Here is a 14,735-nt window from a genome sequence, read left to right as displayed (position 1 = left end):
GGGGCACTTGATTTTTACTAGGAAAAATCTTCAAAATTTTTCTAAAAATAAACCAGAAGGCCTAGATCTTAGATATTTGACATGTAGTATTGCCTAGTAGACTTCTACAAAAATTTTCAAATCATGACCCCCAGGGTCAAATTGACCCCGCCCCATGGGTTACTTGATTGTACATAGAAAAATTTTTCAAAATTTTTTTTAAAAAATAACCAGAAGGCCTACAGCTTAGATATTTCACATGTAGCATTGCCTAGTGGACCTCTACAAAATTTAATTCAAATCATGATCCCCGGGGTCAAAATTGACCCTGCCCCATGGGTCACTTGATTTTACATAGGAAAATCTTCAAAAAATTTCTAAAAATAAACCAGAAGGCCTAGATCTTAGATATTTGACATGTAGCGTTGCCTAGTAGAGTTCTGCAAAATTTGTTCAAATCAAGACTACCGAGGACAAATTGACCCCGCCCCATTGGGCTACTTGATTGTACATAGAAAAATCTTCAATTTTTTTAAAAGATAAACCAGAAGGCCTAGAGCTTAGATATTGACATGTAGCAGTGCTATGGACCTCTACAAAAGTGTTCAAATCTTGACCCCCTCAGGGTCAAATTGACCCGCCCCAGGGGTTACTTAATTGTCCCTAGGGAAATCTTCATAAATTTGCTAAAAATAAACCAGAAGGCCTAGATCTTAGATATTTTATTGTTTCATTGCTAGTAGACTTCTACAGACTTTGTTCAAATCTTGACCCCTGGGGTAAAATTGGCCCCGCCCCAGGGGTTACTTGATTGTACATCAGAACATCTTCCAAAAAATTTCTAAAAATCATCAGTTTGACATTTGAAACATTTAGCTCATATTACTCTGGTGAGCGATCCAGGGTCATCATGACCCTCTTGTTTCATAAAGAGGCATCTGTTTATTGTACCCCCCCCCCTCCCGGCAACAAAGTTGTAAGGAGGGGTATACTGGTTTCAGGTTGTCTGTCTGTCTGTCCATAGACGCAATCTTGTGCGCACCATCTCTCCTTATCCCCTTGACAGAATTTAATGAAACTTCACACAAGTGATCAGTACCAACAGTAGTTGTGCATGGGGCATGTCAGGTTCTTTTAGAAAAAAAATTGCAGAGTTATGGGACTTTGTTTTTTTGTTACTATACTATATACATAGACACAATCTTGTGCGCACCATCTCTCCTCATCCCCTTGACACAATTTAATGAAATTTCACACAAGTGATCAGTACCAACAGTAGTTGTGCATGGGGCATGTTAGTTCTTTTAGAAAAAAAATTTGCAGAGTTATGGGACTTTGATTTTTTGTTACTATACTATATACATAGACACAATGTTGTACGCACCATCTCTCCTCATCCCCTTGACACAATTTAATGAAACTTCACACAAGTGATCAGTAACAACAGTAGTTGTGCATGGGGCATGTTAGGTTCTTTCAGCGACAAAAATTGCAGAGTTATGGGACTTCGTTTTTTTGTTACTATACTATAGATACATACAGTCTGCATATGCAATCTTGTGCGTGCCTAATCTACCAAACCCTTGCACACAATTTAATGAAACTTCACACAAGTGATTAGTACCAACCCTAGTTGTGCATGGTGCGTGTTACATTCTTTTAGATAAATATTCTGCATAGTTATGGGACTTTGTTTTTTGTTACTATACTGTATACATACAGTCTATATACAAACAGTCCACATAATTATGCAATCTTGTGTGCGTCAAATTGCAATGTACTGTGTCAGTGCATGCGGAGGGTACATTCATCACCTTTAGTGATAGCTCTAGTTTAGTATGTTTAAGGTTATTATCAACTTTGGTGTTGTTTCGGTTCCACTCTATGTTCTGTGGTGTTTATTGTTAGTGTCTGCTGTTACTATCATACTGACAGACCTTGAAGTAAGTGTAAGGTTGCTTGGATTGTAACTGTTGCTGGAGTTACTCAAAACCATTGTGTTTAGATATACTTGTGGAAAATAATATTTTAAAAGGTTTTATTTTCCAGAGTTTAAGCCCATTGATGATTTTAGCAACCTCTTTAAAAGAGTTACTGTTTCTGTGAAATCTTTAATTTTGTCTGCATATAAAATTTCGTGAATTCAGCAGTAATGGCTATTTCGTGGGGAATTGAATTCATGGGTATCAAATATAAAGATGTATTTGAAAAATTTACTTATTAGTTAGGATTCAACATGGATTAACACAACCACAAAATCCATGAAAATTAGTCCCCCACAATTATATATAATTTCACAGTATTTTAGGGCATGTTTGTGTCTTACATTATTTCTGTTTTTTTTATCCCACTGATTAGAAGACAAGTGAAAAAAATTGAAATAGTTTAACACTCTAGTTTAGTTCAGCCTGTCTCACCGTAGCTGTATATTTTACAGGCCACTCAGCGATGATGAGTACTATGATCAGACACCAATGCGTCTACAACAGAAACAGATGGAGCAGAGCTGGATGCCTGGTCAGTACGAGAACTTTGAAGTGCACTGGACACAGGATCAGTATGGGCCTCCACCACCTGGTGCTTATCCTCCTCAAATGTCCAGATATCCTTATCAACCAGAACAGCCAATGAGAGTAAGTACATCTTACATAATTAAGCTGGAAATCTATTTGTTTGTTGAATTTAAATCTGTGGATTAATGAAAACACAAAATCCAGAAAAGAATATTAATGATTTTAGAGTATTTTATTGCTAAAAGTAATGGAACAAAGAAACAAAATGATTGACCAAATTTCTTATATTTATTTTGGTCAAACTAGGTCAAACTTTATGTAATTATTGTTCTTTACAGGGTAGAGAGAGAATGCCACTGAGACCATCTCCACGTAGATACAGTATGTCTCCTCCTCCAGCACAACGTCAAAGGTAACATCAGCTGTCCTCTTCTAGAAATTGTGGACATATCTATTGATGACTGGTTTTCAAAATAAATGCTAAATTGAATGTTTTTGGCCTCCTGCTGCTGTGACAGGAATACTTTGGTTGAAAGGGTGTTATTTTGTTCCTTTGCCGTATCATTGAACATGTAGTGCTCAAGGTGAGCTTTTCCCATCTTCCAGTGTCTGTTGTCTGTCGTCGGTTAATAACTGTTTCAGATGACATCTCCCAAACCACTTGGTCGATGTCAGCCAACCTTCACAGGAGAGTTCCTTTCAGAATTGTTTAAAGAAATCAGAAATCCATTCACTGCAGAACTCTGGTTGCCATGGCAGCTGAAAAGAAAAATTTTAAAGTCTTCTTGTCAGAAACTGCTAGCCAAATTTTCAATAATTTCAAACACTTGTTTCTTGTGTGGCGCTCTGCCAAGATTGTTCAAATTATTCTGATTCATCAAAAACAGATATGGCCACCAGGAGGTTTTGGTCATTTTTCCCTATATAATATGTATGTGGTGGGAACTTCAAAAAAATCTTGTCAGAAACTGTTTGCCAATTTTAAAATAATTTCACAGTGTTCCATGGGTCATCATTTGGCCAATTTTAAAATAATTTCAGAGTGTTCCATGGGTCATCATTTATAAAGATCTTTCAGATTGATCAGCTTTGTAAAAAAAAGAAACTTAGCTGCCAAAGTACATGGCTACTTTTTCCTTTATGCATCTAGTGGAAACTTAAAAAGCCTTGTGAGAAACTGTGTGCCACATTTTAAAACTACTTCACATCAAGGTTTTTGGATGTCCCTTTACCAAGATTGTTTCAGTTATTCCGGTTTGTCAAAAAATATGGGATCTAGCTGAAAATAATCCCACGTTCATCCAATTTTGAAATAATTCCACAGAAATGTTCCTCCAAGAATTTTCATATATTTGGATATCTTATTAGCTCATCTGATTTTTTGAAAAAAAATGATGAGTTATTGTCATCACTTGAGCGGTTGTCGGCGTCAGCGTCGGCGTCGGCGTCTGCGTCGGCGTTGCCTGGTTAAGTTTTATGTTTAGGTCAGCTTTTCTCCTAAACTATCAAGCTATTGCTTGAAACTTGATACTTGTTCCCCATCATAAGCTGACCTGTATAGCAGAAACATAACTCCATCTGCTTTTGCAAGATTTATGGCCCCTTTTGTACTTAGAAAATATCAGATTTCTGGTTAAGTTTTATGTTAGTCAACTTTCTCCTAAACTATCAAGCTATTGCTTGAACTGGAATACTTGTTCACCATCATAAGCTGACCCTGTACATCAAGAAACATAACTCCATCTTGCTTTTTGCAGGATTTATTCCCCCTTTTGGACTTAGAAAATCAGTTTTCTTGGTTAAGTTTATGTTTAGGTCAGCTTTATCCTAACATCAAAGCTATTGCTTTAAAAACTTGCAACACTTGTTCACCAACATAAGTTGACCCTGTACAGCAAGAAACATAACTCCGTCCTGCTTTTTGCAAGATTTATGGCCCCTTTTGGACTTAGAAAATATCAGATTTCTTGGTTAAGTTTTATGTTTAGGTCAACTTTTCTCTTAAACTATCAAAGCTATTGCTTTGAAACTTGCAACACTTGTTCACCATCATAAGCTGACCCTGTACAGCAAGCAACATAACTCCATCTTGCTTTTTGCAATAATTATTGCCCCTTTTGGACTTAGAAAATCATTTTCTTGGTTGAGTATTATGTTTAAGTCAACTTTTCTCATAAACTATCAAAGCTATTGCTTTAAAACTTGCAACAGTTTTTCACCATCATAAGTGGACACTGTACATCAAGAAACATAACTCTATCCTGCTTTTTGCAAGAATGATGGCCCTTTTTAGACTTAGAAAATCATGGGTAGGACAATATTTCTATTACACAAAAAAAAATCAGATGAGCGTCAGCACCCGCAAGGCGGTGCTCTTGTTAAACATGTCCATCCGAGCTAAAAATTGATAAATCTGTAAAAGGTATCTCTGAAACCACTGTCTGATTTCAAGAGTGCTATTGTGATCGCTCGATGTCCGTTGTCCGTAGTCTGTCATCTGTTCACACTTAGCTTGTGTATGCAATAGAGGCTGCATTTTTTACTTGATCTTCATGAAATTTGATCAGAATGATTGCCTTGATGAAATCTAGGTCAAGTTCGAATATTGGTCATTGGGGACAAAAACTAGGTCACTAGGTCAAATCAAAGAAAAACCTTGTGTATGGAGTAGGGGCTGCATTTTACACTGGATCTTCATGAAATTTGATCAGAATGTTTGTCTTGATAAAATCTAGGTCAGGTTCGAAAATAGGTCATCTGGGATCAAAAACTAGGTCACCTGGTCGAATCTAAGAAAAACGTTGTGTATGCGATAGGGGCTGCATTTTTCACTGAATATTCGTGGAATTTGATCAGAACATTTGTCTTGATGAAATCTAGGTCAAGTTCGAATATGGGTCATCTGTGGTCAAAAACTAGGTCACCCGGTCAAATCAAAGAAAAACCTTGTGCATGCAATAGGGGCTGCATTTTTCACTGGATATTCGTGAAATTTGATCAGAATGATCTTCTTGATGAAGTCTAGATCAAGTTCGAATATGGGTCATCTGGGATAAAAAACTAGGTCAACTGGTCAAATCAAAGAAAAACCTTGTGCATGCAATAGGAGCTGCATTTTTCACTGGATATTCGTGGAATTTGATCAGATTGTTTGTCTTGATCAAATCTAGGTCAAATTTGAATATAGATCATCTGGGGTAAAAAACTAGGTCACTCGGTCAAATCAAAGAAAAACTTGCAATAGGGGCTGCATTTTTCACTGGATATTCATGAAATTTAATCAGGATAATTGCCACAATTAAGTCTAGGTGAAGTCCAATTATGGGTCAACTTGGGTCAAAAACTAGGTCACTAGGTCAAATCAAAGAAAAACCTTGTATATGCAATAGTGGCTGCATTTTACACCAGATATTCATGAAATTTGATCAGATTGTCTTGATGAAATCTAGGTCAAGTTTGAATATAGGTCATCTGGGTCAAAAACTAGGTTACCCGGTCAAATCAAAGAAAAACCTTGTGAACCCCTATTGCTTTTAAGATCAATAGGTTAAAGGTTAAGGATGCAGCAGCTGGAAAATCATTAAAAAATACAGAAATAAATTAGAGAACAGTTTCTTCAGTCACACTTTCAGCAAGATTATTCCAGATGTTCTTCAGGTGAGCGACCTAGGACCATTTGGGCCTATTGTTAAATAATTGTTTAGGAATGTTCTTTAAGGTGACCTTTTACTAAAATTGGTAAAAGTCATTTTGATTTGTCAAAAAAGAACATGGCTGCTTTGGGTAGGTCTAGTTTTACCTATTTTGAAAATCTCCTCTGAATCTGCAGTCCTATTTCAAAGTAGTTTGGTTTGGTAATTTTTATTGTTATACCTGTTGGAGATGTGAAGTTCTGTTGAGAAATAAGGGCCATCATAGCCACTTGTTGTATGTTTTGCTGGAACTTGTTTGAGTATTACTTCCAGTTTACACCAGATTCACATGAATATATCAAAATTATTTTTAGCTCGACTATTTGAAGAATATGGAGAGTTATACTTCTCACCCGGCATCGGCGTTGGTTAAAGTTTTTAGGAAATGGTAATATCTTGTATACCATTTAAGATATTTACTTCAAACTTGGAACTCTTGTTTATTACAACAGTCTCTACTTGTAGGCAAGAGTACATAACTCTTTCGAGTATTTTGGCTGAATTATGGTCCTTTTTTTTGACTTGGAAATTGGTTCAGATTTCGTACAAGTCCACATTTTGTAAAAACTATTTGACATGTGGCTTTGAAATTTTGAACACTTGTTTATTATATTAGTCTCTACCTGTAGGCAAGAGTACATAACTCTGTCAAGTATTTTGGCTGAATTATGGCCCTTTTTGGACTTGGAAATTGGTTCAGTTTTCGTACAAGTCAATGTTTTGTCAAAAATATCATTGGGGTTGTTTACTATAATCACTCAACTGGAACAGATAACTCTTACCTGCTTTATGACAGTTATCCCCCCTGTTTGCACTTAATAAATTTGGTTAATATGCACAGAAGTAGGTGTCTCCAATACCAATAAAGATACTTGGTTGAGGCCTCACAGTTGTTTTTGAAGTCATCAGTTATGGTCCCTCAACATGATTAGATCACTTTTACATGTTTTGTGGCAGATTCATCTACCCGGTTTTTACTTAGATTACTTTGTTGTATATTTTGCCTAGATTTGATATTGCTATAAATAATAACCATGTTGTTTTAAAATGTTACACCTGTCTTCAATGTTTTCCTATTGGAAGAATATGAATAGCTATACTACTCACCCCTGCCTTTTGTGACAGTTATTTCCCCTGTTCAGTCTTTTGCATAGAAGTAAGTTTTGTCTCTCGGTGCAGTGTATAGTCTATAAAGAAGTCTACACTAATGCAGCAGAAGTTACTCTACGTGGAACTACTTTTTAGCTCACCTGAACCAAAGGTTCAGGGTGAGCTATTAGTATAGGGTGGATGGTCTGGCGTCCGTCGTTCGTCGGCCACATTTTTATATGCCCGTTTGAAAAACAGGACGTATTATGGGAACGCCCCTGGCGGGCGGGCGGGCGGCGTCCACAGACTTTGTCCGGAGCATATCTTCTTCATGCATGGAAGGATTTTGATGAAACTTGGCACAATTGTTCACCATCATGAGACGGAGTGTTATGCACAAGAACCAGGTCCCTAGGTCTAAGGTCAAGGTCACACTTAGAGGTCAAAGGTCAAATTCAAGAATGACTGTCCGGAGCATATCTTCGATCCTGAGGTCAAAGGTCAAGAACGCTATGGCCTAGGATCACCAAACTTGATACAATTAATAATTTTTAGGTCAATAGGTTAAAGGTCAAGGTCACAGTGACCTGGCCATAAGGGGGGCATATGTGTTTTACAAACAACTCTTGTTTGGCATAGAAATTAGTTAAATTTCGCATACCTTTCCATATTTTGTCTAAACTGTTTGATATATGGCTTTGAAACTTTGAACGCTTGCTTATCATCATGGTCACACATTGCCATATAGTGCAAGTCTTATCCAATTCCACAACTACAGGTACATTGTTTGTCTTATCTATTTTTCTTCTTTTGTCTGAAAATCTCTGGTAATATTTTGACCCCATTCTTCCATCAATTCTTCAAATAGTCGAGCGCGCTGTCAACAGACAGCTCTTGTTATAGCATATAAGATTTTAAAAACTTATGTTTGACATAAGTAAATTTACAAAGAATGTTCCTTGGGTACCCGTTTATGACTTTTTATACCATACTTGATATACATATGTAATAGTATTGTAATATGAAAATATTGATTGAATAAGTACAATATTATAATATGTTGTAATGTGTTGTGTGTAAGGTTAATTAGGGATGGTTCTCCGACCCTAGTTATACCTGTGACTGGGAAAATAAACGGGGTTACCCATTTGGGGCCTCAAAAAAATAAAAAATTACAAATTCATCAATATAGACAGTGCATTCATATACCTGTGTTAGGGTGACAGTTTTAAGTTAAGAGTGTGTCATGGCTCTTTCCATAGGGAATTTATATCAGTTTCAGTACTTTGCTATTTTTATGTTTTAAGACAAATGAGACCACCTCATAGAGAGCAACAAGAAATGATAAGAAGGGAAAAAATTCAAGAACAGCGTATGTCATCACCACCCCCGAAACGTAAACCGCCTGTTGGACGAGGCCGCCCAAAAGCGGATGATTGGAACGATCCATGGACACGAGCTAATGCTGCAAAGTATTATTTTTTTGTTGCTTAAAAGTTAAACCACTTGCAGTTTGGTTATCAAAAGATTTGATATTTATTTGTATCATGCAGAAAATAAGATATACAAGTTGAAAAAAGTTCACATGGGCTGTAAGCATTGTTATATGATTAAGGTCTATCCAGGGTTCTTGTAGGCACTATGGAAAAAAGCATAATTTGGAATTGAAGTTGTTGACAACAGGTGATTTTAGGCAGTGGAGTGTAGTTTTATGCTTTGTTGATTTATGCTAATTTATTTTAGCTCGATTGTGAAGCAAGTTCTACAACTTACATTAATCACTCTCGACTCCTCATTTCTGATGGAATCTATCGCCACGAGGGTATGAGAAAAGCCAGTTTCCCTTTTTAGCTCATCTGATTTTTTGAAAAAAAATGATGAGTTATTGTCATCACTTGAGCGGTTGTCGGCGTCGGCGTCTGCGTCTGCGTCGGCGTTGCCTGGTTAAGTTTTATGTTTAGGTCAGCTTTTCTCCTAAACTATCAAAGCTATTGCTTTGAAACTTGGAATACTTGTTCACCATCATAAGCTGACCCTGTATAGCAAGAAACATAACTCCATCTTGCTTTTTGCAAGATTTATTGCCCCTTTTGGACTTAGAAAATCAGTTTTCTTGGTTAAGTTTTATGTTTAGGTCAGCTTTTATCCTAAACTATCAAAGCTATTGCTTTAAAACTTGCAACACTTGTTCACCATCATAAGTTGACCCTGTACAGCAAGAAACATAACTCCATCCTGCTTTTTGCAAGATTTATGGCCCCTTTTGGACTTAGAAAATATCAGATTTCTTGGTTAAGTTTTATGTTTAGGTCAACTTTTTCTCTTAAACTATTAAAGCTATTGCTTTGAAACTTGCAACACTTGTTCACCATCATAAGCTGACCCTGTACAGCAAGCAGCGTAACTCCATCCTGATTTTTGCAATAATTATTGCCCCTTTTGGACTTAGAAAATCATTTTCTTGGTTGAGTATTATGTTTAAGTCAACTTTTCTCATAAACTATCAAAGCTATTGCTTTAAAACTTGCAACAGTTTTTCACCATCATAAGTGGACACTGTACATCAAGAAACATAACTCTATCCTGCTTTTTGCAAGAATGATAGCCCTTTTTAGACTTAGAAAATCATGGGTAGGACAATATTTCTATTACACAAAAAAAATCAGATGAGCGTCAGCACCCGCAAGGCGGTGCTCTTGTTATGCTGAGCGCCAATATGCTTTGTCACTATGAAGTGAAAATTGAACGCAGTGAATTACACTGAAGTTGTTAAAAACTAAGATATAGCTTATCAGCATATGTTCCTAAAATACTGTAAGGAAAATGCCATGAACAGTAATCTTTTTTCAGAGGAAAATCGCCTAAGAAGCGGAGTAGGTCTCGTGGTCGCAGACGTTCTAGACGTTCCCATAGTTACTCTTCATATTCCTCAAGGTATTTTATCTTAATATCTAAAAATATGTAATTCCTGTGAAATCACCATTATTCTTGGATCACAAATCTTTGGGAATTGCATAAAATTAAATTGCTAAATTATAATTTATTTTATTTTTATACTTTAAATCTACAATTTGTGTACATAAGAAGTATTATTTTCATAGAAAACTGAAAATTTAAAGTATACAGAATAGAAGTATTTAACAGTATAGGTTAGTGAACCCCATGTAAGGAAATGCTCAAATGTTTTCAAAAATAGAGAAATGAACATGCAGAAAGTAAAAAATTGCTGGTAGAATATACAAGTATAGACTGACATGAAATTGAAGAGGAAATACTAGGAGAGATAGCAGTAAGATTAAACTTTGTTGCAGAATTTAGCTATATTTAAGAGTGACAGGAAAACAACTCTAAAAGTTAGTTAGATAGAAGAATAATTGTATTCTTTGTTTTCACAGTTCGTACTCTGGTTCATCAAGGTCAAGGTCTCGATCGTCATCTTATTCCTCGGTATCAAGTCGTTCCAGCAGTCATTCTTCATTAAGCAGGTACTGTCACCTTTCATTGATATGTGGTAATATTACAAATTCTTCATTTAGCCATCATTCAGTTGTTTGCTTATCAGTTACTGCATATTTATGGCAGATCCATTCTGTTAAACAGTCATTTTTAGCTCACCTGTCACAAAGTGACAAGGTGAGCTTTTGTGATCATGCAGCGTCCGTCCGTGCGTAAACTTTTGCTTGTGACCCCTCTAGAGGTCACATTTTTCATGGGGTCTTTATGAAAATTGGTCAGAATATTCACCTTGATGATATCTAGGTCAAGTTCGAAACTGGGTCACGTACGATCAAAAACTAGGTCAGTAGGTCTAAAAATAGAAAAACCTTGTGACCTCTCTAGAGGCCATATATTTTACAAGATCTTCATGAAAATTGGTCAGAAAGTTCACCTTGATGATATCTAGGTCAAGTTTGAAACTGGGTCACGTGCCATTAAAAACTAGGTCAGTAGGTCAAATAATAGGAAAACCTTGTGACCTCTCTAAAGGCCATATTTTTCATGGGATCTGTATGAAAGTTGGTATGAATGTTCACCTTGATGATATCTAGGTCAAGTTCGAAACTGGGTCACGTGCGGTCAAAAACTAGGTCAGTAGGTCTAAAAATAGAAAAAGCTTGTGACCTCTCTAGAGGCCATACTTGAGAATGGATCTTCATAAAAATTGGTCAGAATATTCATCTTGATGATATCTAGGTCTAGTTCGAAAGTGGGTCACGTGCGGTCAAAAAGTAGGTCAGTAGGTCAAATAATGAAAAAACCTTGTGACCTCTTTAGAGGCCATATTTTTCATGGGATCTGTATGAAAGTTGATCTGAATGTTTATCTTCATGATATATAGGTCAAGTTTGAAACTGGGTCAACTGCGATCAAAAACTAGTTCAGTAGCTCTTAAAATAGAAAAACCTTGTGACCTCTCTAGAGGCCATACCCTTGAATGGATCTTCATGAAAATTGGTCAGAATGTTCACCTTGATGATATCTAGGTCAAGTTTGAAACTGGGTCACTTGCCATCAAAAACTAGGTCAGTAGGTCAAATAATAGAAAAACCTTGTGACCTCTCTAAAGGCCATATTTTTCATGGGATCTGTATGAAAGTTGGTCTGAATGTTTATCTTGATGAAATCTAGGTCAAGTTCGAAACTGGGTCACGTGCGGTCAAAAACTAGGTCAGTAGGTCTTAAAATAGAAAAACCTTGTGACCTCTCTAGAGGCCATACTTGTGAATGGATCTTCATACAAATTGGTCAGAATGTTCATCTTGATGATATGTAGGTCAAGTTCGAAAGTGGGTCACGTGCGGTCAAAAAGTAGGTCAGAAGGTCAAATAATGAAAAAACCTTGTGACCTCTTTAGAGGCCATATTTTTCATGGGATCTGTATGAAAGTTGGTCTGAATGTTTATCTTGATGATATATAGGTCAAGTTTGAAACTGGGTCAACTGCGATCAAAAACTAGGTCAGTAGGTCTTAAAATAGAAAAACCTTGTGACCTCTCTAGAGGCCATACCCTTGAATGGATCTTCATGAAAATTGGTCAGAATGTTCACCTTGATGATATCTAGGTCAAGTTTGAAACTGGGTCACGTGCCATCAAAAACTAGGTCAGTAGGTCAAATAATAAAAAGACCTTGTGACCTCTCTAGAGGCGATACTTTTCATGGGATCTGTATGAAAGTTGGTCTGAATGTTCATCTTGATGATATCTAGATAAAGTTTGAAACTGGGTCAACTGCTTTCAAAAACTAGTCAGTAGGTCTAAAATTAGAAAATCTTTTGACCTCTCTAGAGGCCATATTTTCAATGGATTTCATGAAAATTGGTCTGAATGTTCACCTTGATGATATCTAGGTCGTTTTCGAAACTGGGTCACGTGCGTTCAAAAACTAGGCCAGTAGATATAAAAATAGAAAAACCTTGTGACCTCTCTAGAGGCCATATTTTTCATGAGATCTTCATGAAAATTAGTGAGAATGTTCACTTTGATGATATCTAGGTCAAGTTCAAAACAGGGTCACGTACCTTCAAAAACTAGGCCAATAGGTCAAATAATAGAAAAACATTGTGACCTCTCTAGAGGCCATATTTTTCAATGGATCTTCATAAAAATTGGTCTGAATGTTCACCTTGATGATATCTTTGTCATTTCGAAACTGAGTCACATGCGGTCAAAAACTAGGCCAGTAGATCTAAAAATAGAAAAACCTTGTGACCTCTCTAGAGGCCATATATTTTATGAGATCTTCATGAAAATTAGTGAGAATGTTCACCTTAAGTTCAAAACAGGGTCACGTACCTTCGAAAACTAGGTCAATAGGTTAAATAATAGAAAAACATTGTGACCTCTCTAGAGGCCATATTTTTCAATGGATCTTCATGAAAATTGGTCAGGTATTTTATCTTGATGATATCTAGGTCAAGTTCAAAACTGGGTCACATGAGCTCAAAAACTAGGTCAGTATGTGAAATAATAGAAAAAACGACGTCATACTCAAAACTGGGTCATGTGGGAAGAGGTGAGCGATTCAGGACCATCATGGTCCTCTTGTTTACAAAATAATGCCCTTTTAGCTCACATGTCACAAAGTGACAGGTGAGCTTTGTGATCGCGCAGCGTCCGTCGTCCGTCGTCGTGCGTCCGTCGTGCGTCCGTCCGTGCGTCCGTGCGTAAACTTTGCTTGTGACACTTAGGGTCACATTTTTCATGGGATCTTTATGAAAGTTGGTCGAATGTTTCATCTTGATGAAATCTAGGTCAAGTTCGAAACTGGGTCACTGCGGTCAAAAACTAGGTCAGTAGGTCTTAAAAATAGAAAAACCTTGTGACCTCTCTAGAGGCCATATCTTTAAATGGATCTTCATGACAAATTGGTCAAATGTTCATCTTGATGATATGTAGGTCAAGTTCGAAATGGGTCACGTGCGGTCAAAAGTAGGTCAGAAGGTCAAATAATAGAAAAAACCTTGTGACCTCTTTAGAGGCCATATTTTTCATGGATCTGTATGAAAGTTGGTCTGAATGTTTATCTTGATGATATATAGGTCAAGTTTGAAACTGGGTCACATGCGTCAAAAACTAGGTCAGTAGGTCTTAAAAATAGAAAAACCTTGTGACCTCTCTAGAGGCCATACCTTGAATGGATCTTCATGAAAATTGTCAGAATGTTCACCTTGATGATATCTAGGTCAAGTTTGAAACTGGGTCACGTGCCATCAAAACTAGGTCAGTAGGTCAAATAATAAAAAGACCTTGTGACCTCTCTAGAGGCGATATTTTTCATGGGATCTGTATGAAAGTTGGTCTGAATGTTCATCTTGATGATATCTAGATAAAGTTTGAAACTGGGTCAACTGCTTTCAAAAACTAGGTCAGTAGGTCTAAAATTAGAAAAATCTTTTGACCTCTCTAGAGGCCATATTTTTCAATGGATCTTCATGAAAATTGGTCTGAATGTTCACCTTGATGATATCTAGGTCAGTTTCGAAACTGGGTCACGTGCGTTCAAAACTAGGCAGTAGATAAAAAATAGAAAAACCTTGTGACCTCTCTAGAGGCCATATTTTTCATGAGATCTTCATGAAAATTGTTGAAATGTTCATCTTTGATGATATCTAGGTCAAGTTCAAAACTGGTCACGTCTTCGAAAAACTAGGCCATTAGGTCTAAAAATAGAAAAACCATTGTGACCTCTCTAGAGGCCATATTTTTCAATGGATCTTCATAAAATTGGTCGAATGTTCACCTTGATGATATCTTTGTCATTTCGAAACTGAGTCACTTGCCGAGTCAAAACTAGGCCAGTAGATCTAAAATAGAAAAACCTTGTGACCTCTCTAGAGGCCATATTTTTATGAGATCTTCATGAAATTAGTGAGAATGTTTCACCTTAAGTTCAAAACGGGTCACTACGGTTCGAAAAACTAGGTCAATAGGTTAAATAATAGAAAAAACATTGTGACTCT

The 14,735-nt window shown here is 36.7% G+C and overlaps 2 protein-coding genes across 6 annotated transcripts in view; one reads left to right on the top strand and one right to left on the bottom strand.

The window, feature by feature from the left end:
• Positions 1-14,735, bottom strand: part of LOC123533418 (uncharacterized) — a 283,937-nt gene that overhangs the window by 162,261 nt on the left and 106,941 nt on the right. The window lies entirely within an intron of this gene.
• LOC123550443 (zinc finger CCCH domain-containing protein 18-like) overlaps positions 1-14,735 on the top strand; it is a 76,006-nt gene that overhangs the window by 39,389 nt on the left and 21,882 nt on the right. For all 5 annotated transcript variants that reach the window (XM_053546077.1, XM_053546075.1, XM_053546074.1 and 2 more), the window contains exons 10-14: positions 2,417-2,612; positions 2,831-2,904; positions 8,581-8,745; positions 10,124-10,207; positions 10,669-10,758. In XM_053546077.1, the coding sequence (XP_053402052.1) occupies positions 2,417-2,612; positions 2,831-2,904; positions 8,581-8,745; positions 10,124-10,207; positions 10,669-10,758 (609 nt within the window). The remainder of the gene's footprint in view (positions 1-2,416; positions 2,613-2,830; positions 2,905-8,580; positions 8,746-10,123; positions 10,208-10,668; positions 10,759-14,735) is intronic.

This window comes from Mercenaria mercenaria, chromosome 6, assembly GCF_021730395.1.
Source record: "Mercenaria mercenaria strain notata chromosome 6, MADL_Memer_1, whole genome shotgun sequence".
NCBI lineage: Eukaryota > Metazoa > Mollusca > Bivalvia > Venerida > Veneridae > Mercenaria > Mercenaria mercenaria.
Note: the sequence above shows the minus strand (reverse complement) of the source record. Positions and strands in the feature narration are given on the sequence as shown.